General features: G+C 47.4%; 1 protein-coding gene across 1 annotated transcript in view; it reads left to right on the forward strand.

Moving 5' to 3' along the window:
- Positions 1-9,016: 9,016 nt before the first annotated feature.
- Positions 9,017-22,676, forward strand: part of COL15A1 (collagen type XV alpha 1 chain) — a 110,662-nt gene continuing 97,002 nt past the window's right edge. The window contains exons 1-2 of the mRNA XM_049627200.1: positions 9,017-9,726; positions 9,803-9,888. Of these exons, the coding sequence (XP_049483157.1) occupies positions 9,716-9,726; positions 9,803-9,888 (97 nt within the window). The 5' untranslated portion in view covers positions 9,017-9,715. The remainder of the gene's footprint in view (positions 9,727-9,802; positions 9,889-22,676) is intronic.

A 22,676-nucleotide genomic window follows, 5' to 3' on the forward strand; every position in this document is an offset into this window, starting at 1 on the left:
CCCATTCTAGATTTCCTTTATTTCCGATCCACACTTTGGATGGTCTGAGTTGCTCACCTAGTGAGGTGACCTGGACGTTTATCCTTTAAGAGTCTGATCTGTTAGTTGCCTTGATAGTTTCATTCACCATCAGTGTGGAATATAGAGGTACCAAGAAATCCCCCATGAAATTACCTGAGTTCCTCTCTACCTTCATAAGGTAGTTGCTGTCACACTTCTCATGGAAATCAGGGTCCTTATTTCCACTAATGCAGCCACTCTTTGTCCACTGGCTCTCTGGCATGAGCAACTTAAGGTGACCAAGTGGTCTCAGCTTCAAGTTTGGTGACCTTACTGTAGCCTCTGGAAGAACTTTTTCTCTGGAAACCACACCCCCAGTCTAGAAGAGCCTACAGTTTCAGTGGACCACTGGGAGAGAAGATAAAAGGGCTCAATCTGACTATCCTTTGGCTTCTAGATCCAAGTAGTCTAGTTCCGGAGGACACAGCACCATATACAGACTGTGGGTTTCACACTCTGGAGGAGAGTGCCACAACCTTGCACTGTGTTGTCCCTAAGCTGGCGCCTTAGCTGAGCCTTCAACAGGCCCTTCCACCACTGTATTAAGCTAGCTTCTTCTGAGTGAAGTGGTACATGCTAAAACCAGTGAATCCTTTGGTCATTCACCCATTGTTGCACCTCTTTTGCAATAAAATGTGTCCCCTATCTGAGGTAATGTTGTATGGGCCACCATATTGATAAATGAAGCATCCTTGTTGCTGGCAAAGGTACTTGGTCAGGGAAAGCAAACCTGTATCCAGATAGGTGTTGATGCTCGTAAAAGCGAACCTCTCAGGAAAGGATCTGAAGAAACTGGCTTGTCACTAAGTGGCTGGCTGCTGTCTTTGAGAAATAGTGCCATATTAAGCGGTCACGGTCAATTTCTGTAGCTGGCAGGTTGGGCATGCCACAGTGTGCGTAGCTAGATCTGCTTTAGAGGGATGGGGCCCATGTTGTTGGGCCTTTGTTTAGCACTTACCCCTGCCATCATTGTCACTCCACCATGTCAGCCCTGGGGTAGCCAAGGAGAGAGCCTGGCTCATCCACAGAATGAGTCACTCTGTCCACCTGGTTGTTGACTGTCTCCTCTGTGGTGGACATTCTCTGGTGAGCATTGTGAAATACAAAGACCAACGCATTTTGTGCCCACTCCCGTAGGTCAATACGTGATACACCTCCCTAGATCTCCTGGTCCCCGATAGTCCAATCTTATCTTTCAGGCCCCTGGCCAACATCCAAGACATTTTCACACTGCTCAGGCATCTCTGTATATGCGTAACTCAGACCACTTCTCCCTTCGTCATAGTGGTCAACCAAGTCTACCACTCACAGTTCTTTTTTTAATTTTTTAAATTTTTTTAATGTTTTATTTATTTTTGGGAGAGAGAGAGACAGAGCATGAGCAGAGGAGGGGCAGAGAGAGAGGGAGACACAGAATCCAAAGCAGGCTCCAGGCCCTGAGCTGTCAGCACAGAGCCCGACACGGGGCTCAAACCCACAAACTGTGAGATCATGACCTGAGCCGAAGTCGAACCCTTAACCACTGAGCCAGCCAGGTGTCCCATCATAGTTCTACCCCCCTGGAAGAAATTCTTTTCGTGATTATCCTTTGGGGCCATCCTTGAAATGGCTGCAATACAGAGAGACTCCATTTTCAACTAGTGCCAACACATCATACTGAGTCATCTGTATGCAGCATAAGTTCTTTCCTTCTCTGTTTATGGGTCGTAGGAAACCACCCATAAAGCCATAGGTATGCATTGAAGGAGTTTTAGTGCAAAGTGGTAGGTGACATGGGGATCTGGGCTACCTGTTCACATATTTACCTGTGCCTTCTAGATCTGTTTAGGCCTCAAATATGTAATTGGAATAGATATACTTAGCTTCTGACAGAACACTTGTATTAAGCTATTTGACTTACGGAGATGGATGAGAAAGGTCAAGTGGAAGTCCTTAAAACCACCTCCCTTCTCCATCTTCAAGAGTAAGTAAGAAGCAATACCACCTCCCAGGAAGTATTGCAGGGATTAGACCCACTATTAAGCTTAAATGGTACAGGGCTGGTGAGTCCCATTCTGTTTCTGCTAATTCACTTTCATGGCCCTTGCAAAAGCCAAACAGATTATGGTGGATAATAGTGGATTGCCATAAACTCGGCCAGATGGTAGCCTCGATCGCAGCTGCTATTCCAGATGTGGTATCTTTACTGGAATATATCAACACCACCTTCGGCACTTGGAAACACACCGTGACCTGGCAAGGGCAGTCACAATCCCTATCAGTGGGGAAAATTGAAAGCAGTTTGTTTCCATATGGCAAGGAAAGTACTACATGTTTACATTTTTGCCCCAGGACCGTGTTAACCCTCCTGTTCTCGGTTGTAATGTAGTCCACAGGGACTCTGTCATCCTGACATGCCACAGATCACAACGCTGGTTCCCTCCATTGAAAGCATAACACTGATTGGACCTGGTGAGATGGAAATGACAGCTGCCTAGAGACCCTGTGAAGATAACGTGAGTGTGAGAGTGACAGGTAAACTCCGCCCCCGTCTTCCCCTGGGTTCTGAGGCAGAAGTTTTTGGTGCTTCTCTGGCATTAGGGAGTATAGTCCCAGGGAGAGGAAGTGAAGGAAAGGGGAGTGAGGAGGGGAAGGAGGAGGGGCCAATAAGATGCATTAAATGACAGATATCTGTGTTGTGAGACCATCTTTTTCTTTTTTTTTTAATGTTTATTTATTTTTGAGAGAGAGAGACAGAGCCCGAGCAGGGGAGGGGTAGGGAGAGGGAGATCAAATCCGAAGCAGGCTCCAGGTTCTGAGCTGTCAGCACAGAGCCTGACTTGGGGCTCGAACCCATGAACCGTGAGATCATGACCTGAGCCAAAGTCGGTCTCTCAACCGACTGAGCCACCCAGGTGCCCCTGAGACAATCTTCTGAGATGCCTTATAAATGACTTTCTCGGGACAGTGTATCTGGGAGAGGTAGGGAGAAACGTGTTTGTTGGCTTCCTCTGGCAACATGTTTGCTTCTCAGGGTGTTATTTCCACATCACTTGCAGGCTGCTTATGCTGAGTGGATCACGCCATGTGCCAGCACCAATAGGGAGCCCTGGGGCAGGAAGTGAGAGGTGCTCCGCATGGGCATGGGGCACTGGACAGGGACCCTGGGTGCCTAAGGGTTCCCACCAAGTGGGAAAGGGAGCTGACATTTGTATTCACCAGTTCCTGCTGGTCACTGGTTAAGATTTTCTTGGTCGGCGTTAATTCCCCAGCACTTCAGGTCTGTGTGGGTAGGGCGGGCTCCAGTGGCCAGAGAAAGCACTCAGGTAAAGGGAAGCAGGTGCTGGCAGTGGTGGCCCTTGCCTGTAGTGCACCTGGATGACAAAGGCAAGAGGGGACAGGGACCCGGCGCTGACAGTGGCCCCAAAGAGGGTCTGACACACTCTCCCTCCTCGTCCTCTTCCTTTTGGGACTGTCAGATTTTCAAATTCATCTCTTTCTCTTATGCAGCCCTTGGCTCCCCTTTGCACATCCAAACACATCAAGGTGTTCATCAGAACAAGGTTCCTCCCTGGAAAGCATTGGTGGGCTTAAACTGTCATTGTTTTCTCTTGATTACCCAAAAGGCAGCCCTCTTTAGTTACTCTAGTAAATTCTTTTCTAGCCAGCTAGCTAAGTTTATTCCTCTTTTTCTGCTCGTGGAATCAGATGAGGATGCAAGCTTTGGGTGCCTGTGTGCGTTCTGTCACACAGCTCCACAAGGAAGCTGCTCACTGAAGAGACAGGTTCAGGAAGACGTGTGCTATGTGCTTGGTAACTTCTTCCCAAACCAAAATTTGGGATGCTTCTCACTGATTTTTGTACCCCTTCCAGCTGCTGGAGACAGTCTGGAGAATGTTTTCGGAGACGGCGTTTTCTGGGACACTTGGGTGGATTATGGGAAAATGGAACAGCACGGTAATTTAGCTGAGTCCTGGAAGAGCCGAGACATAAGATCCCCACGTCTCCACACGTCCTAATCTCTCAGATTGTACTGAAGCTGTGGTAAACAATTTAAGACCTGCTTGGGTATGACATGAGGCTTCCTCTTGGCTATTTCTACCACTTCATATTGAATGGAAGGAAATTGCTGAAACCCTCAAAACACAGTCTGGCAGGAGGCAAAATGCCTTGCTTGGCATCCTGCCCTCACCCCTCCCACACCTGCAGCTGGGACCATTTGGATGCCCTGCACCCTCCCTGTCTTCCTTCAGCCTGAGCCCACAGTTCTCAGCTCTGGGCCCAACTCCAAACTGAGAGCCCTACTGCCTACGAACATGGGCCGCCTTTCCAGGTGAAGTAGGTACAAAACGAACAATATTTGGGGAGCCTGGGTGGCTCAGACGGTTAAGCATCCGTCTTCAGCTCAGGTCATGATCTCTCGGTTCGTGAGTTTGAGCCCCTCATTAGGCTCTATGCTGGCAGCTTAGAGCCTGGAGCCTGCTTTGGGTTCTGTGTCTCCCTCTCTCTCTCTGACCCTCTCTCTCTCTCTCAAAAATAAATAAACATTAAAAATTAAAAAAAAAAACAATATTAACATGCATCTGTTTCCAGTCATTTGTACAGAAAATGTGCTTTGGAGACCTTCATTTTTAGATTCCAGTGAATTGGAAAAAATAAAGATTCCAGTGAACTGGATATTATCCAATACACAGAACCAACAAAATATGAAATGTGCACACAGGATCTCCCTGCCAGAATAGTAAAGGAACCTGCTGCCTTATGCATACAGATCTTCCTCTACTCACAATGGGTCCTGATAAACCCATCGTAAGTTGAAAATCGAAAATGCATTTAATACATCTCACCTACAGAACATCGTAGCTTAGCCTAGCCCACCTTAAATGTGCTCAGAACACTTACGTTAGCCTACAGTCGGGCAAAATCATCTTAACATGGAGTCTGTTTTATAATGAAGCATTGAATATTTCATGTAACTTATTGAATACTGTCCTGAAAGTGAAAAACAGAGTGGTTGCATGGGTACAGCATGGTTATCGCTGTATTGGCTCTTTTTTTTTGTTTGTTTGTTTGTTGTTTTTTGTTTTGTTTGTTTTGTTTTTTGCTGTATTGGCTCTTTACCCGTGTGGTCGCTGGCTGGCTGGCTGGCAGCTGCAGCTTGTTGTTGCCGCCCAGGACCACGAGAGAGGATCAGAACGTATATCCCCGGCCCAGGAAAAGATCAAAGTTCAAAATTTGAGGTACAGTTTGTACTGAATGCATATCGCTTTCATACCATCATAGAGTCGAAAAATCACACCATCATCAGTGTGAGACCATCTGTATGGACCCTGGACTATAAATGGGACCACAATTAAAGCTCACCACTCAAAACGGAGCCATGCCTTCATCCTTCCTGTAACATACATACCTGAGGGAGACAAGGTTTGTTTCATAATAGCATCTTGGTTTTCATTTTTTTCAAGGTAGATATACTTTATTTATACAGTAAACATGCAGAAATATGTTCTTGCACATGTTTTTTGAAACCTGACTCCCTGTTTATCTATACACATCTTTTTTTTTTTTTTTACCCATTTTTTAACAGAGACATGAGCACACAATCTATTCCACTCTTCTCTTTTTTATAAGAAAGAAAAAGTGCATGTGATGGCAAATGATTCATATCCTTGGTGCTGAGGAACAAAAGGGAGTGGTGGGGACCAGGGCAAATGGCAGACCACTTTCTTAACTGAAAGTAGCAGCCCCTTTTCAATGCCAATCAACTGTTGGCACAGGGAATTCAGGCCCCGTGTTGACAGGTTTTCCAAAAATTTAAAAAGAAGCCAGAAATCTAGACTTGAATGTAAAATCACTTAATTATCAGGCGCCTGGGTGGCTCCGTCATTAAGCACCTGACTTTGGCTCAGATCAGATCTCGCCGTAAGTAAGCTCGAGTCCCACATAGGTGAGCTCAAGTCCCGCTTCCGGCAAGCTTGAGTCCTGCTTGGGTGACCCCTTCTTCTATCTTTCTCTCCCTCTCTCTCTCTCTTCCCTTCCTGTGATTCTCTCTCTCTCCCTTGCTTACTTGTACCCTTTCTCTCTATATATAAAAAAATAAAATAAATAAAATCACTTAATTATCAAACATTTCCAACTAATTTAATTTTGAGCTTGTCACCAGACAGGCCAAACAAAACCTGTGGGCCAAATTGAGTCAATGGCCACCAGTTCATCACAACTTCTGGTTTTAACAGTCCAATAGAACCATAGACCTATTACACAATTGTAGTTGATGTAGCTCTTTCTAAGCAATGTAGAAATATATTCTAAGTTTGAGGCCTAAGAAAGTCAATTATATTTCCAGTTGATGTGATACTTTATAAGCAATAGAGAAATATAGAACTAAGAGACCAAATTCCCTATGGTTAGTGATTCATACTAAAATAAGAATGGCTGCACGTGGGAGAGAATTCATATTCACAGAGAATATGAACCGATGAAGAAAGAAGACTGAAGCAGACAATTTTGTTAGAATGTGCTTTGGCTTGTGAGTTAATTCCACGTGGGGACATCCTAGCTCTATGGCTGCTTTGGCTGCTGGTGCCTCAGCCTCTTGAAGGCTGGGTTTGGGGTTTCGCCTCTCTTGCAGACATACCCCTTGCCAGAATCGTGCCACCATCAATTATAGACGCTAACATTCAGTGAGCATTATTGTGCACCAGACACTGATAACTGCTTTGCATCCCAGGAACATCTTCATCCTTCCAAGAGCTGATAGGAAAAACTCATTGTCACCTTCGTCTTACAGATTTGCCCACATTTCATATAGCTCATAAAGAATGGAGCCAGGATTCGCCAGGCAGCATGATCCCAGAGTACCAGTTCATAATTCCTACCTTCTCAGGGACCTCTTGTTTGTTAAGAGGTGTATCTCTCTTGTGACAGGTAATTCACCACCTTTAAGGATCTTCTGCAACATTTCAAGACCTTACCTATTTTCTCCTTCTCTTATGTGTCTCTGCCCTTACCCTTGACTTGGTAAATTGCATGGCCTTTCTGAGCCTCAGTTTCTCCATCAATAAAATGGGGACAGGAGGGAGGTGGCTGGATCAGGTTTCGCAGGGCTCCGTCCATTGTAAATGTTCTGGGACTCCACAATGCTCAGGGAATACCCATGATTTCAAGTCCACATGCACACACCCATCAGCTGGCATGTCATTGAAGGTCTTGGCTCTGTAACACTTCCCTGCCCACCAGTCCCCTCTGCAACCCAGGAAATTTTTATCCATTTATTGCTTGAGAGTGCATCTCTCTGAGTACTGCCTTCCCCTTCCTCCGATGTATCCCCCTCAAACTCTCCTCAGACCCAGAGCCTGGGTGAACTTCACTCTCCTCTTGAAGCCTCTCCAGCTTTCTCCAGGACGTGCTGCTCTCTTCCTGTTCTGAAGACTGTTCACATTAATCCCAGATCTGTAGATATGTGCAGCATTTACAAGCGACAGAGCTCTGTGGTGTGCAAGTTGCATATCGAGAGACCCACAGCCCAAGTCAGGATCATCGTGTCTGCTATACAGATGAAGAAATAAAAAAAAAATTCAGAAAATGTCAGGATTTGCCCAACTTTACTCTGTAGCCCAGACAAGAACTGGACGGGAAACAAGCTCCTGACCTCGGGCTGGAGCTCTTTCAGAGCCCTCACTGCCCATGCAGGCATTAACCCTGTCATGCCGGAGTGCTGCGCATCTCCAGTGGGTCTAACCCGCTGTTCTCGTGCAGGTAGGTGACTGAGTGGTGGAGAGCATGGGTATCGGCAACTGTCACGCATAGGTTGGGCATGTTTTAAGCCTCGGCTTCCTCATCCATGAAATGAGGATCACTGCAGTACTGCCTTTCCAGGGTTGTAGTGTGGATTAAATGAGGTAACACAGGTATAGGTATTTTCTGCTTTCCAAAAGTTCCCATTTTGCCACTTCGCTTTTACAAAAGACCCACGGGAATACCTGTTCTCAGTAACTGAAAGAAATCTGAAGAGCAGTTTCACTGTTGCAGAAAAAAGGAGCAAAGCGAAAATAGCGTTCAGTGTTTTGGGCAAGCTGTTAAAGATGTGGCAAGCACCCCAAGAGTGTGATGGGCCCCGGGAGACATCTCAGCGTCAAGCCGCTGCAGCTTTCAGCTGTAGCTTTCGACTGTGTCTGTGAGCATCTGTGCTTTATCTCAAGTTATTTTGGGCATCATTAGCAAGATGTGTCCTAAGGTTTCAGAAAAACCTAAGAGGGGTAATTTTTGGGGGTCTGAGAATGCTAAAACTTTTTCCCATATGAATTAATGGTAATTGCTTCTTCACTCTACACTGCTTTGGCTCATGAAAGATTTCATAGGCCCACTGTACTTTCTGATAGTGGGCGGAAACTGTAAAGCATTTAGCGCAGGGTCTGGGAAATAATCAGCACTCAATAAATGTTAGCTAGTATATCCATCCCCTCCTATCTCTGGGGCCCTAACTCAGATTACTAGAAATGAAAACCAGGAGCTGACAACAGAGCCATGGCCCACGGTGGCTCCTTGGTGCGTCAGGAAGAGCCATTGCTGGGGCTTGCTAGGCTTCAGAACTGTGCCTCCGTGGTGCCTCCTCCCACCCCAAAACCTTACTCTGTGGTGCCTGGTAATCATAATAAAGAGCCACCGTGTGGGGGGTTGGCCAGTGCCAGACCCTGTGCTAAGCCCTTTCCCCGTGGGATAGTCACACATACCAGGGATGGCTGAGACTGCTTCCCCTCTCCCACATCATCATCGTGCCTGGAGAGGTGTCTCACCTCAGACTCTCACCTTCATGCACCCAATGTTTATTTGCATTTCTACCACCAGGTATTGTTTTAGCCAGCTAACAAAACAAATGTTATCTTCTTGCCCTCCTGAAACTTACATTCCCATGCTGGGAGTAGGGGGGTGGGGCAGGCAAGTTATACAGCGGAAAACCTTGGAAATGCCAGATACGTTCAATTTTTTATTAGGGTTATCTTTGCGGCATGGATTTGTATATATCACGGGGCCATTTCTGGGCATTCACGTGGGGTTCGTGTGTCAGGCGTGCAGGGTAGGCACAGCAGTTAGGAGCTCAGTCCTTCTGTGTGCCCTTGTATATTCGCCCGGCCTCTCTGAGCCTCAGTTTCTTCATTTGTCATTTAAGGAAATCACAGTGACTCCAGCCTCCCTGGGCTGTTGAGAGAATCCCATTGGTCCATGAAAGGAGAGTGCTTTGGCCGCGGGGCAGCTCAGACCGGGACAGACGTTAGGGCGGGAGGGAAGGAGTCCCGCTGACCCAGACGGGCGCGGGCACGAGGCTTTTCTCGAAGGTTACATAAGGCGGCCCGGGGTGGCGGCCGCGGCCGGGAGCGCGCGTCCGTCGAAGGGGGAAAGGGGCGTGGGGACGGCAGCGGCGGCCGGGACCCCCGGGGCGTGAGTGCGGCGCCGCCGGCCTAGGTGGGCGCGGCGCGGCTCGCGAGCGAGCGCAGGGCGCGGCGGAGTCGGGTTTCAGAGCGCGGGTGACTCAGGGCGCGGGCCGGGAGCCGGGAGCCTGCCCGCCGCCGCCGCCGCCGCTGCCCAGCGCCGCCTTTGTTCGCTGCAGGAAGGGCGAGCGGCGGCCAGCGCTCAGCCGGGCGCACGGTGCCTTCGGGGGGTTCGGCGGGCCTGCGAGATGGCGCCAAGGTAGGACTCGCTTCCCCGCGCCCCGGGCCCTCGCCCCTCCCGCCCGCCTCACCTTCTTGCCCCCCACTTCTTGCAGGAGGAACGGACGGTGCTGGCGCCTGCTGTTGCTGCTTTCGGTCTCCGCGCTTCTCCCCGCTGTCACCCGGACCCGCTCCGCGACAGGTAAGCGACCCGGCCCGGGGGTGGCCCCGGCTGCCTCCGCGCGCCCCGGGGAAGTTGGTTTTTGGCGGCGGGCGTGCCTGCGGTGCGCGCTCATTCCTGGACATAAAAGGGAGTCCTCGCCGCTCTGTGCGCACTGGCGCTCCCGGCGCCGCTTCCCCGGGCGGTGAAGGGGATGCGAGGGGCGAACCGGGGTCCCTGACCCGTCGGGCGGGTGGCGCGCGGTCTGGACGCTGTGCAGCTAGGGCGCGGCCCCTGCAGTCGTGGGCACAGAGGGACTTTGGAAGTACGGGGGCAGCGCCAGCGGCTCCGAGGGAACAGTTAGCTCTAGCTCACCCGGAGCCCGCGCTCAGGTCCTGCGTGCCGGCTGGCTCATTGTAAGGACAGGTCTGGTGCCCGCTCTGCACACAGGTGCGGCCGCGTGATCGCTAGCAGAGACACCTGGCGCCTTTGCCGCGCAAGAAATAACGGGACTGAATCGCCTCGATGCCTAACTTACCCCTGAGTTAGCTGAAGGAGTCCCATCCATGGTGGGCAGTGGCGCCCAGGGTGATGAGAAGAACTACCGGCGGGGAGCCAGGGGATCTGGTCCCCTTCTGTTCCACAAGCCTCACTTTCCTCACTAGGACCCAGAGCAGGGTGGATGACTAGTAGGGTCTGAGTTAAAACAGATTTTGGTTAAGTTGTGTTCAGGCTGCCTGGGCTTGAAGCGTGGCTGAGTTAGGTGACCTCGGGCAATGGATTTCACCTCTTCGTGCCTCAGTTTCCTCACCCCAAAAACCGGGAATAATTAGACCACCTTTCCTCATAGGGATGCTGTGAAGATTAAAAGAGGTCTTAGAGGTAATACGCTTTCCACACTGTGGCACATACTAGGCACAAAATAAGCGATAGAAACTATGGGTCGGTCCTTGCAATAGCTGTTAGAAAGCAATGCAGGCAGTTTTTACAGAGGACACTGATGATGAGGAGGCTTCGGAAGTGGCCTGTCCAAAAGGCAGGACTGGAGCCCAGATCCTAGGCTCCCGTCCTTCCACCCTCAGCCCTTTCTCCATGCCGAGTTTGCAGAACTGTGTTCTCCAAAGGGTCCCACCCGTCCTGGATTTAGGAGATCAGTACACAGCCTGGACAGAATACGTGTCTGAGGAGAAGGGGCAGCAACCTCTCTCCCTTTGAAGGACACTGAGGATTGAGGGGGTGGCCTGGGTTAACTCTTTGTATGCCAGAGAAAGCCTGGGACAACCTAGACCATTGTCTCCTTGGCCTCTGGCCACTTTTCCCACCGGAACATCCAGGCTAGCATTTCTTGTAGATCAGAGGGCAGAGGGAGCACAGTTCTGGCTTCTCAGCGCCATGCCCCATGTCGAAACGCTGCAATTTCCCATGTGATATAGGGCACTGCCAGCTCAGCGGTAGAGGGCGGCCTGTATTTCATGGGCTTTCGTGAATTTTGCTGCAACCCCTGCCTCCAAAAGGAAGAAGATTCTGGGCAAAGAGACTTTGGTGTTTCTTTCTCCTCCTGTGTTTGAAGGCTCCCCTTGATGTCAAGTCAGTTGTTAGAAACAACACAGAGGAAACCCTGTTCCCATCGAAAGCGTTAAAAGGGAGTGGCAGGAAACCGCCACGAGCTGGAAAGGGCCACGAGAGGGCCATCTGCAACTGATGGGTATTCAGTGTCCCTCTGGGCCTCTGCAGAAACTCTTAGACATGTAAGATATCCTCCTGCAAGCCCAGTTTTGCATGCTGTTTAATAAGGCCAACAGTTATAAGCAAATCACTTTATATGCTCAGGCAGAGGTGTGGGCATGTCTGGGTTACATTCATCCAATCTTCAAAAGTGCTCCAGGAGGCAGGGACTGGGACTGTTATCTTTGTGCTCCAGATAAGGAAACCGAGGTCCAAAGTCTCAAGGCTTCTCAACTCTAGAGGGTTTTTCCTGGCCTGCCCTGTTTGAAGAGATCCCTGTCAATGGGACCCTATCCCCTACACCGATCCTCGTGCCCCTCGTGTGTCATGGCTGAGCTAGTAAAGTTACAGTGTCATTGGAACACCTGCTATTTTAGCAGATAAGAAGGTGGTTTTAGGGGACAAGGGCAGCGGTTTCACAAGGTATTTGTTCCTGTTAATAAAATCCTGATATGTGCAAATTATTTACTTTTCTTTATACTGTTTTATTGTGAAATATAATATCCATTCAGAAAAGTGCACACAAAAATTACAGCCCAAGTGTTTATCACAGAGCAAACAGCCACATAACCCGGATCAAGAATAGGAGAGCCCCAGAAGCTTGTGCCCCTTGGATGTGACTGTTCCCTCCTTGCCCTCAGAGGTAACCATCACCTTGACTTTTATGGTGATTGCTTCCTTATTCTTTAGAAATAACTTTAGTACCTAAGCATGTATCCCCAGATTCTACAGTTCCACTTGAATTTGAACTTTATACATGGCTTATTTCACTGGATATTCAGTTTTCAGATTTGTCTATACTGTTGTGTGTGGCTGTAGTTAATTCATCTTTGTTGCTGTATAATTTTCTACTGTATTAACATACTGTACATCATCTATTCATTTGTCTCCAATATTTGGGTTGTTTCCATTTTGGCAGAGACAGTGGTGGGTTTGCGAACATTCTTGTACATGTCTCTTGGTGCACATGTGCACATACCCCTGTTGGTTCTGTGTCTAGGAGTGGGGTGCTGGGTGACAGGGTGTGTTCATCCTTCAACTGAACACACAGTGCCAGACCATCTTACATATGGTGGTACTGAGGTGCATGGTCACCCACTGGGTATAAGAGTCCCCATTTCTTCAAATCCTCACCAGCACTTGATCTTGTCACTGGGCTGAATTTCAGCCCTTCTAATGAGTACATAGTAGAATCTTACTGTAGTGTTTTTTTAAAAAAAAGATTTTATTTCAATTCCACTTACTTATTTTGAGGTAGAGAGAGAGAGCATGTGGGAGGGGCAGAGAGAGAAGGTCAGAGAGAGAATCCCAAGCAGGCTCCACGCCGTCAGCACAGAGCCCAGTGTGGAGCTTGAACTCATGAACCACAAGATCATGACCTGAGCCGAAATCAAAAGTCAGATAAAAGTCCACTGAACCACCCAGATACCCCTTACTATAGTCTTAATTTATATTTTCCTGATATTTAAGTTGATTACCTTTTCATATATTTATCGGACATCTGGTTATCCTGGTTGACTTTTTTATTGAGGTAAAATTCACATAACAAAACTAGCCATTTTCACGTGTACAATTCAGTGGCAGTCGGTCCATTCAAACTGTTGTACAGCTGTCACTTCTGTCTGGTTCCAAAGCATGTTCATCTCTCCAAAGAGTGAAAAACATTATTTCCATGAAGTGGTCACTCCCCATGGCCCCCATCCTCATCCTATTAGCCCCTGGGAACCACTAAACTGCTCTCTGTCTCTATGGATTTACCTATTCTGGATCTTTCATGTAAATGGCATCATAAAGTATGTGCCTTTTGTGTCTGGCTTCTTTCACTTAGCTTAACGTTTTTGAGATTCATCCATTTTTTAGCAAGTGTCAGTACTTCATTCCTTTTAATGGCTGAGTAATATTCCACTGAATAGATATACTACAATTCGTTTATCCATTCTTTCGTTGATGGGGATGTTGATTTGTTTCCTCCTTTTAGCTCTTGTGAATAGCGCTGTTATGAACATTTGATACAAGTATTTGAGTACTTCTTTTCATTAATTTGGGTATATATACTTAGCAGAACTGCTGGGTCACAGGGTAAGTACATGCTTAGATTTTTTTTTTTTTTTTTAGAAATTCCCAAACTCCTTTCCACAGTGGCTGTACCACTTCACATTCCCACCAGCAGTGTACAAAGGCTCTGATTTTTTTCACATCCTTGCCAACACTTTTTATAATTACAGTCATCTTAGTAGGTATGAAGTGGTCCCTCATTGTTTTGATTTGCATTTCCCTGATGACTAATGATATTGAGCATCTTTTCATGTGCTTTTTGACCATTTGTAAATCTTCTTTGGGGCAAATCTGAATGCTAATCAGAGCCAGTTTGGGTTTTTCCTCAGATCATCTCACTCTTGCTCATGGCCATCTGATATGCTTTCCTGAAGGAGAGCAAAGCGGGTAGGAATCACACCTGAGACCCCCCATCTCTGGCCTCTGCCTTACCTGTGCCCTGGCCTGTAGTGAGCTACTGTTGCTGACGTGCCATTAGAAATTACAATGAATATAAATGATTATAGTGTTTTAATTACTGGGTAAACTTGTTGGTTTACCAACCAGTTTGTATAAAGTGGGGAATTCCTGCGGTAACATCCTGTGCCGTGCGTGTGTTTTACAGCAGAGTGCAGGCTGAAAGCTCCTGGCACACTGAACCAGCCACAGCTTCCCATGCAGTGCTGGGATTTTGTAGTCTCTTCAGCTTTGCACATGATGTGAACTAATCTCCCTGTCTGGAGTATACTTTCTTACCTTCTGTCTCTCTTTAAGGCCTAATTCTACCTCCCAGCTTAAATGGCGCTCTGGAAGAGGCATCTCTCTGGCCAAGCTTTCTCATCAACTCCCCATTCCCTCATCTCTCTCTTCCAGCACCAGCATTGTCCCCCTGTACTGTCAGTATGTTTATTTCTCTCTCTTTACCATGGGAGCACCTTGAGGGTGTGGGTCATGCCTCATTTGTCCACGGTTGGCCACTTGGACTTTGGCTCTTTTGTCATTATTATAAACAGAGCTGCTGGGACCATCTTCTGACAAATGATCTTTGTTTTCTTTTTAGGTTATTATTATTATTTTTGACTAGATTACCCCAGACTTACTTTCCCATCAAAGAACAGAAGTAGTTGCACGTTTCTTACATATTTAGATAGATCTCTCTTAGATACAAATTTAATCATTTTCCTTCCTCCTTTAATTGCTCTCACTGGATTCTCACTCTACCTAAGATGGGGGTCATGCTCCTTGCCGCAGAGGGCCCTTTGTGGCTTCCTGGTCTCCAGCCACACAGAGCCCCTCTTGACTTGGGCTCACTCCAAACCACCGGTAGCTTGCAGAATGAGACATGCGATGTCTCACCTCTGCATCTCTGCATAGGCTGGTCACTCTTTGAGAGAATGCCTTTCTTCCTGTCCACCTGGCAACCCCCCATTCACCCTTTAAGCATCCTCTCTGGGAAGCCCTCCTCTGCCTGGCATGTTGGGTGTTTTTCCTTTGGGCTGACACTGTTTATCCACTCGTCCCTTGGTCCCAGGGCTTCTCAGACCGGACCGTGACCACTGATGATTCGTTTGCCTCCCATGCTACATGGGAAGCTCCAAGAGGCAGGACTAGGTCTTTCCAACTCTGAATCCCAGAATGCCTGAGCAAGCATTCAGAAAACCCTTTCAGTGAATCAAAGAGGGAGTGAATGGGTAGGTCCAGGTTGTGGTCTGGAGAGAACGCGCCAATTTACCATATCATCTGTGGATTGTCATTCATCTCGATTCTTCCACAGCTCTGCCAACTCTGGGGGTGACCATGGCTGAGTAACGAGGGTACATTATGGGGCTTTTAGGTTTTTCTCCTTTAGTGACTTTAATAACTAGTTAGGAATTTATGCTTATGTTACTTTGCTCTTTATTTTCATTACATCTAATTGCATAAACAACTTGTTTTCCTGTTTATCCCCACTCATCTTATTCCTAGTGGCCTCCATTTTGTCCAGAGTTGTACACTTATCTTTTCTCTGCTAGCTAAATATATGAGTTTGTTTTCAAAGTTTCCTTTAATGTCTATAGCTTGACCTACTTAAAACGGACCATAAATTAGGTAAATTACATAGATTACATAGGGTATAATCTGGTCAGTTGTTTTTTGTTTTTTTTTTTTTTCAAAATGGTACTCAGGATTCTCCAAAACACTAATTAAGATGTGAGCTATTAACCAATTATCATGTTACTTCTGGTTGTGGTCATATACGTTTGTTTCTTTAATGGTCAAAAAATTTTTCTCAAACCTCTACTTTGGTCACTTCCCTGTACCTATGCATGTGCGTGTTTTTTAAATCCCACATGGTCTTCATGATCATTGCTTTAAAAAATGTTTATTTATTTTGGGGGCAGGGGCAAAGAGAGAGAGAGAGAGAGAGAGAAAGAGAGAGAGAGAGAGAGAGAGAGAGAATCCCAAGCAGGTTCTGCGCTGTCAGTGTGGAGCCCAACAAACTGTGAGATCATGACTTGAGCTGAGTCAAGAGTCGGAGGCTCCACCGACCTAGCCATCCAGGAGCCCTGATAATTGTTGCTTCGTAATATATTTTAAAATCTGGTAAAGGAAGTCACCCCTGTCTCGTTCACTAAGCCATACATTTTTTAGTACAGACTGATTTATCACCCAGGTTTTTCATGATACGATTGGATACTGGGAGTGTTGGCGAGGTGGTGAGCAGGTGAGGGTTATCAAAGAGGAAGAAATCTTACAGTGAGATTCAGTTGAAGATGCTAATGTGCAATAAGGAGAATGGATGGCAAATAAGGCTTCAAAGTCAGAGCAGCAGATCATGGAGCCTGAGCTGCTGCTGTCAACACAGAGCCCAGAGGAGCTGAGATGCATCAGAGGCGTTGGGAGGAGCAGGTTTGCTGGCTGACCACCTTCCTCTGTTCCATCCCAACTCAAGAGAGAAAAAGTCTATGGTTAGAGCAGAACCTGGGAGAAGGTCCAGACCTATTATTGGGCAAGATTTAATGAGGGAGTTATGAGGCTGGGGTCACCTAATGAGTGCAGCCCACCCCTTATCCCCATCAGAACTCAATTTAACTCAATGCAACCTAATCTAGTACAACCCACCTCAACCCAACCCAACCCAAGCCAACCCAAACCGAACCAGTTTTATCCAACCCAGTTCATTTTTGCACTTGTTGCATGGCATGGATGACTTAAGATTGGACAGGGAAGAAATCTGTTCTGAGGGTCCGCATATCTCCCTCAAATGAGCAGGATCCCTGAGTTCAGGTATTAGGGGGCCTCTTCCTGGGTTTGGAGGAGCTTAGCTAGAGTCTGGTGTGCAGGGAGTAGCCCTGCCTTAAGCCTCTCCAGGAGTCATCCTTCCATCACTGAGGCACTCAAATGGGGCCCAGCTTAAAAGCCCCATCTACCACCAGGGGGGCTTTTTCTTTTTTTTTTTTTTACGTTTTTTAATTTTATTTTTGAGACAGAGAGAGACAGAGCATGAACAGGGGAGGGACAGAGGGAGAGGGAGACACAGAATCTGAAACAGGCTCCAGGCTCTGAGCTGTCAGCACAGAGCCCGACGCGGGGCTCGAACTCACAGACTGTGAGATCATGACCTGAGCCAAAGTCGGACGTTTAACTGACCAAGCCACCCAGGCGCCCCCAGGAGGGCTTTTTCAACTAGTCTTTTCACAAAGCAAACATCTGCTAAAGTCTTTGAAAAACTTCCCTGTTCTGTGTTCTGGCTACTATAGAGATATATACATTTGTAGATATATAGATTTCTGTCTTCTTCCCGTATTTCCTGGCCGCCTGCTCTCTCTGAGACCCTCTGGGGTGGGTGGTGGGTGACTAAAAAGATGCATTGGACTGAGCACCCGTCCTAGAGGGACTCAGCAGAACTGACTACTGGTTCAGTAGTAGAGACCAGTGTGCAGCAACAGCTGGCTTAAATGCTGGGGAACTGATCCTGTGTGTCCTAATGGAGGTGCAAGCAAGCCTCAGCACTCCAAAGTAGGGGTGTCTATTTCCACCAGAAGATGGGGCAGGCAGGGGGAGGGAAGCAGCCTTTGAAAGAGGAGACTTATTTTTTCAATAATGTTAACAAAAAAATTGAGAGTAAAAAAAATAGTCATTGTAAAAACCTAGGGGGTGAAAAGAGTTCATAAATGTCACATATTATCTCACGACTCAGAGACAGATGCTGCTGGCATTTGGTGGACAGTTTTTCAAAGTAATTTGCTGAAATATGCACATACATTATAAAAAGAATAGATCATTCTGTCAACATTGTGTTGTGTTGCTCGGCATTTTTTTCCTTAGTAATCATCTAAACACTTCCTCTGGGACACTAAATATTATTTCCTAACATCCTTTGTAATTTAAATAATATTTCATTGTACGTATGCCCCATAATTAAACTAGCCCCCTTATATGCCTTCAGACTATTTCTGGCTGTTCACTGTTATAAACACTATCATGATGACCCTACTCTTGTAGCTCTGGATTTGACCTTTTCTGCAGTTATTTCCGAACATAAATTCCTAAAACAAATTGTTGGCCCAATGCATGCCCATTTTGAAAGCTTCTGTTGCATTCTTTGGGAAGGTGATAGTAATTTGCACTTCCCGCAGCAACACACAAGACTGGCTCACCCCTCCTTTATCTGCTGCTGCTGTTTCTCTAATCCAAAAGGAGAAAAGGACAGCAGGTAAGAAGACAGTGCTGCATTACTGCCTCATATCGTCCTTAGTTGAATGGAGTCGGGAATCCTTCCTCCCTTTTCCCCTCCTGCTTCATTCATTCATTTTGCACATGCCTTGTAAGGGCTGGAAGAGAAGAGGATTCTTCAGGAAATTGGAGTTCCAGAGGTCATGTTGAAGGACCTTGGTGGTTCTCAACCCTGGCTGCACCTTAGAATCACTTGGAGTTTCAGAATGATGTGATGCCCAGCCTTCCCCACTTCCAGGATTCTGAATTCCCCTGGGGTGAAGTCTAGTCATTGGTGGGTTTGAAAAGCTCCTGGTGTGATTCAAGGGTGCAGCCAGGGTTGAGAACAAACCACGCAGTCCAAGGGCCCCCTTTCAGAGGTGGTAATCCCGACTCCCAGAGACGAAAGTACCTGTCTGTGGTTGCAACACATGTGAGTGACAGAGCTCGCACTGGATCCCAGAGGGACCTTCAGGGGGTGTAGCTCAGGCATAGGAGCTCTGGGAGCCTGGGTCCTGAGTTCAAATCTCAACTCTGCTACTTCCCATTGAGTGACCTCCCTTTCCCTTATCATCCCTACCTGTAAATTGGGTCAATAATTCCTACTATGAAGACTAACAAGGTAAGCCTTGGGCCTGTAATTGGGGACCCATTCAATACCTCCTTCCTTCCCTGCTCCCACATGTCTGTGGGTTCCCTGAGGGTGGGAACCCTATTTTATTTATCCATGTTTCCTCAGCATCTGACATGGCACCAAACGGACACAATGAGCATTTGAATACATTAATGAATGAGTCATTCAAAGCCTGGGACTGTGGAGATCTTAGTGAAAACCCAGCATTATGAACCCTTGACCATAGCGAAGTCTGTGTGTGCCTCCAGCCCTGCTGAAAGACCACCCGCAGCCCTCTGCTGCGATGGATGGTGTGGGGACCAGAGTGGGCATGAGAGCAGGGACTGGATATAACAGATATGTCAGGGATAGCATGCATGTCACAGAAGAAAAATGAAGGTATTCTTTTGGGTGCTGGAAAGTTATAACCGTTCTAGAATAGAAGTCTAGAGAGCCCAAAAGCTGGTGACAAACCGAACCTAAGTTCATGCAGTGTCAGTGGCATCATACACACAACTCCATCTGAAGTTGGGTCAGCCAGCTGCTTCTCTCCTCCCAGCCGTACATCGTAGCAGTTGGCTTCTTTTGTCTTTATTTTCAGCACACGGGTCTGTCTCCCTCCACCCTACAATGCACCGCCCCCCAACTGCGGCGACAGTAGCCTTCTGGCTTCTTGCTACTCAGATGTACCGGCAGCATCAGCATCATGGGGGATGTTGGTAAAAACGCAGCATCTCCAGTCTCATCTACAGGCCCAGTAAATCAGTATCTGCATTTTAACAAGATCCCCGGTGATTCACATGCACGTTAACAGTTTGAGCAGCACTGCAAAACCAACTCTGATTATGTTACCTGTGCTGAAAACCCTCTGTCATCTTCCCATGCTGACCACCTGTGGTAGGCAGTCATGGCCCTCCAAAGGTGTCTATGTCCTAATCTCCAGAGCCTGTGACTAGATGAGGTCACATGGCATAGGAGAACTCGGACTGCAGATGGAATTCTGCTTGGTAATCAGTTGATCTTAAAAGAGGGTGAGGATCCTCAACTATCTAGATGGGCCAATGTAATCACAAGGGTCCTTAAGAATGGAAGGGGGTGGGCAGGAGAGGAGGGCAGAGAGATGCAACGTGAGAACTTGACCGGCTTTTTTTGCTGGTGTTAAGATGCAGGAAGGGGCTATGAGCCAAAGAACACAGGTGGCTTCTAGAAGCTGGAGAAGGCAAGAAATGGATTTTCCCTTGAAGCTTCCAGAAAGGAGCACAGTCTGTTGATACCTTGCTTTTTATCCAAATAAGATCTGTGTTGGACTTCTAACCTACAGAACTGTAAGATAATAAGCTTTTGTTAATATAAGTCACTAAATTTGGGGTGATCTCTTATAGCAGCCATAGAAAAGGATTACAGCACTTCTTAGCATGGCATTTGAGACCCTGGATGTCCCACCGATGTGGTGTTCTGGCTTCGTCTCCCAGAATATTCCTCTTCATAGCCTGACCTCAAACCACACAAACTCCAAAGTAGCTGGAATCTGGGGGAGGGCCACCTCAAAAGTCTAAACTGGGGACATTCTATCCCCTGTACCCCCAGTACCTAGCTCCATGCCTGGCCCCTGGCAGGTACTCAGGCAACGCTCACTAAACGAATAACCTGATGGCAGCCTGGTACATTCAGGTTACCATCAGCCATGGAGGGGTTCCCCTAGATTCAGGAGGCAAGTATGGCAACTGTGGGGGAGGCACGGAAGAAACTTTCCCAAAGGCTCAGCTTTGATGTTCCCCTGTTCTTCTTTTGTCTTAGCTCTCTGCCTCTTTATGGGCCTCGGCTTCCCATCCGAGAAGTGAAGGGGTTAGAGCAGGTGAACCCTTAAAAGCACTGTTAGCATGAATATTATAGGATGCCTGAGTTCAGATGGCCAAATGCTGTGGCACTTGGGGAAAAGAATTGAACTCAGTGGCCCTCATCCCCGTTCGTCTGGTTGCTAGGCAGATGCCTCACTCCATCCCGGTCTGCAAGTCAGGATACAGAACTGTGCCCAACAACTGTGTGTATTTGGCACAAAGCAGAGACCAAAGCTGCCCTCTCCCCCTGTCTAGTTAAAATGCCAAATTACTCACTCTCCCACAGCAAGAAAAAAAAGGGGGGGGGAGGGGGGCAGAAACCATTTCTCACTGCAGAGTTTTTCCATGTGACACATTTTCTAATTTTACTTCAGGTTTAACTGTCTGGAGTAGATGGCTCCATTTCAGGGTCTCCCCCCCCCCCTTCTTTTAGAATGTAAACTTCCAGTCTGAGAAGTGGAATGTTTTTGCTTGTTTAATATTTGCAAGTGTGGGCTGATACCAGATTACAGCTGAATGTGTTCATTTTCTCTGCTGGGGCAAGTTCTCTAAAATGCACAGCACTAACCTAGTGGTCAGATTCCTCGATTCTGGGCTCGGCTGTGGGAGCTTGGCCGAGTCACTTCCATTCTCAGACTCAGACACTTGCTGTACGAGGACAGGAAAAGCCTGGCTCACCAAGGAGACTGTGTGGTTGGACTGGAAGAAGTGGTTGGTGAGCCCCATTTCTAAGAGTACTGTTGGGACTTCATTGGAATTGTATGCGCCTTATTTTATTTTATTTTATTTTTATTATTTATATTTTAATTTGTTAATGCTTATTTATTTTTGAAAGAGACAGAGAGACAGAGCATGAGTTGGAGGGGGGGACAGAGAGAGAGGGAGACAGAATCTGAAGCAGGCTTCAAGCTCTGAGCTGTCGGCACAGAACCTGGTGTGGGGCTCGAACTCACCAACCATGAGATCATGACCTGAGCCAAAGTCGGATGCTTAACCGACTGAGCCACCCAGGTGCCCCACACCTGATTTTACATCTGCCACCAGCTCTGTGTGGTTGTCCCAGGGCATGGACTGGCTGAGGAATTGTTAGTGCCTGGAAAGAGTCCTGCAGCTTTGTTTTAAAGAAATTGATCTTGCCCTTTCAATGTCTCTGGTGTCTAATCTCCTGCTTGCATCCATCTGCCCAGAGTCAGTCCTGTGTCTTGTCTTCTAATGGATTGTTGTAGCTGCTCCCTTGCTGGTAGGACCTCTATCTTTCCGTCCTCAAGCACTCATTGCAAGTAGAGTGGCTCATTGAAACACAGGTCCCATCATGTCGTGCCCCCTCTTAAAAACCCTTCCATGCGTTCCATTACAGCACCTGAAATTCCACTCTCCTTGGGCTGAAGCTCCAGGCTGTTTGTCCCCTCCTATCCATCTTCATGCCCTGGCTCCAGCCACATCAAGATACTTGCTGATCTCAACTTCACAAGTATGTTCCCTTCACCCAGCATTTGCTAGTGCCTACCTGCGGGCTGGAATACTCTCCCTGCCCTGCTGAAATCCTCTTTCGCCTTTTCTCCTTTATAGACTTACTACTCAAAACAGTCCCTGCACCAGCACATTGGCATCACCTGGGAGCTTGTTAGAAAGGCAGGGCCCCGGAGTGCCTGGGTGGCTCAGTCAGTTAAGCATCTGACTTTTAATTTCGGCTCAGGTCATGATGCCACAGTTCATGGGATTGAGCACTGAATCGGGCTCTGTGCTGACATCGTGGAGCCTGCTTGGGATGCTCTCTCTCTGCCTCTGTCTCTGCTCCTCCTTCACACTCTCTCTCTCTCAAAGAAAGAAGGAAGGAAGGAAGGTAGGAAGGATGGAAGGAAGGGGGAAGGAAAGAAGGAAGGAAGGAAGGAAGGAAGGAAGGAAGGAAGGAAGGAAGGAAGGAA

This window comes from Panthera uncia, chromosome D4 (genome assembly GCF_023721935.1).
Source record: "Panthera uncia isolate 11264 chromosome D4, Puncia_PCG_1.0, whole genome shotgun sequence".
NCBI lineage: Eukaryota > Metazoa > Chordata > Mammalia > Carnivora > Felidae > Panthera > Panthera uncia.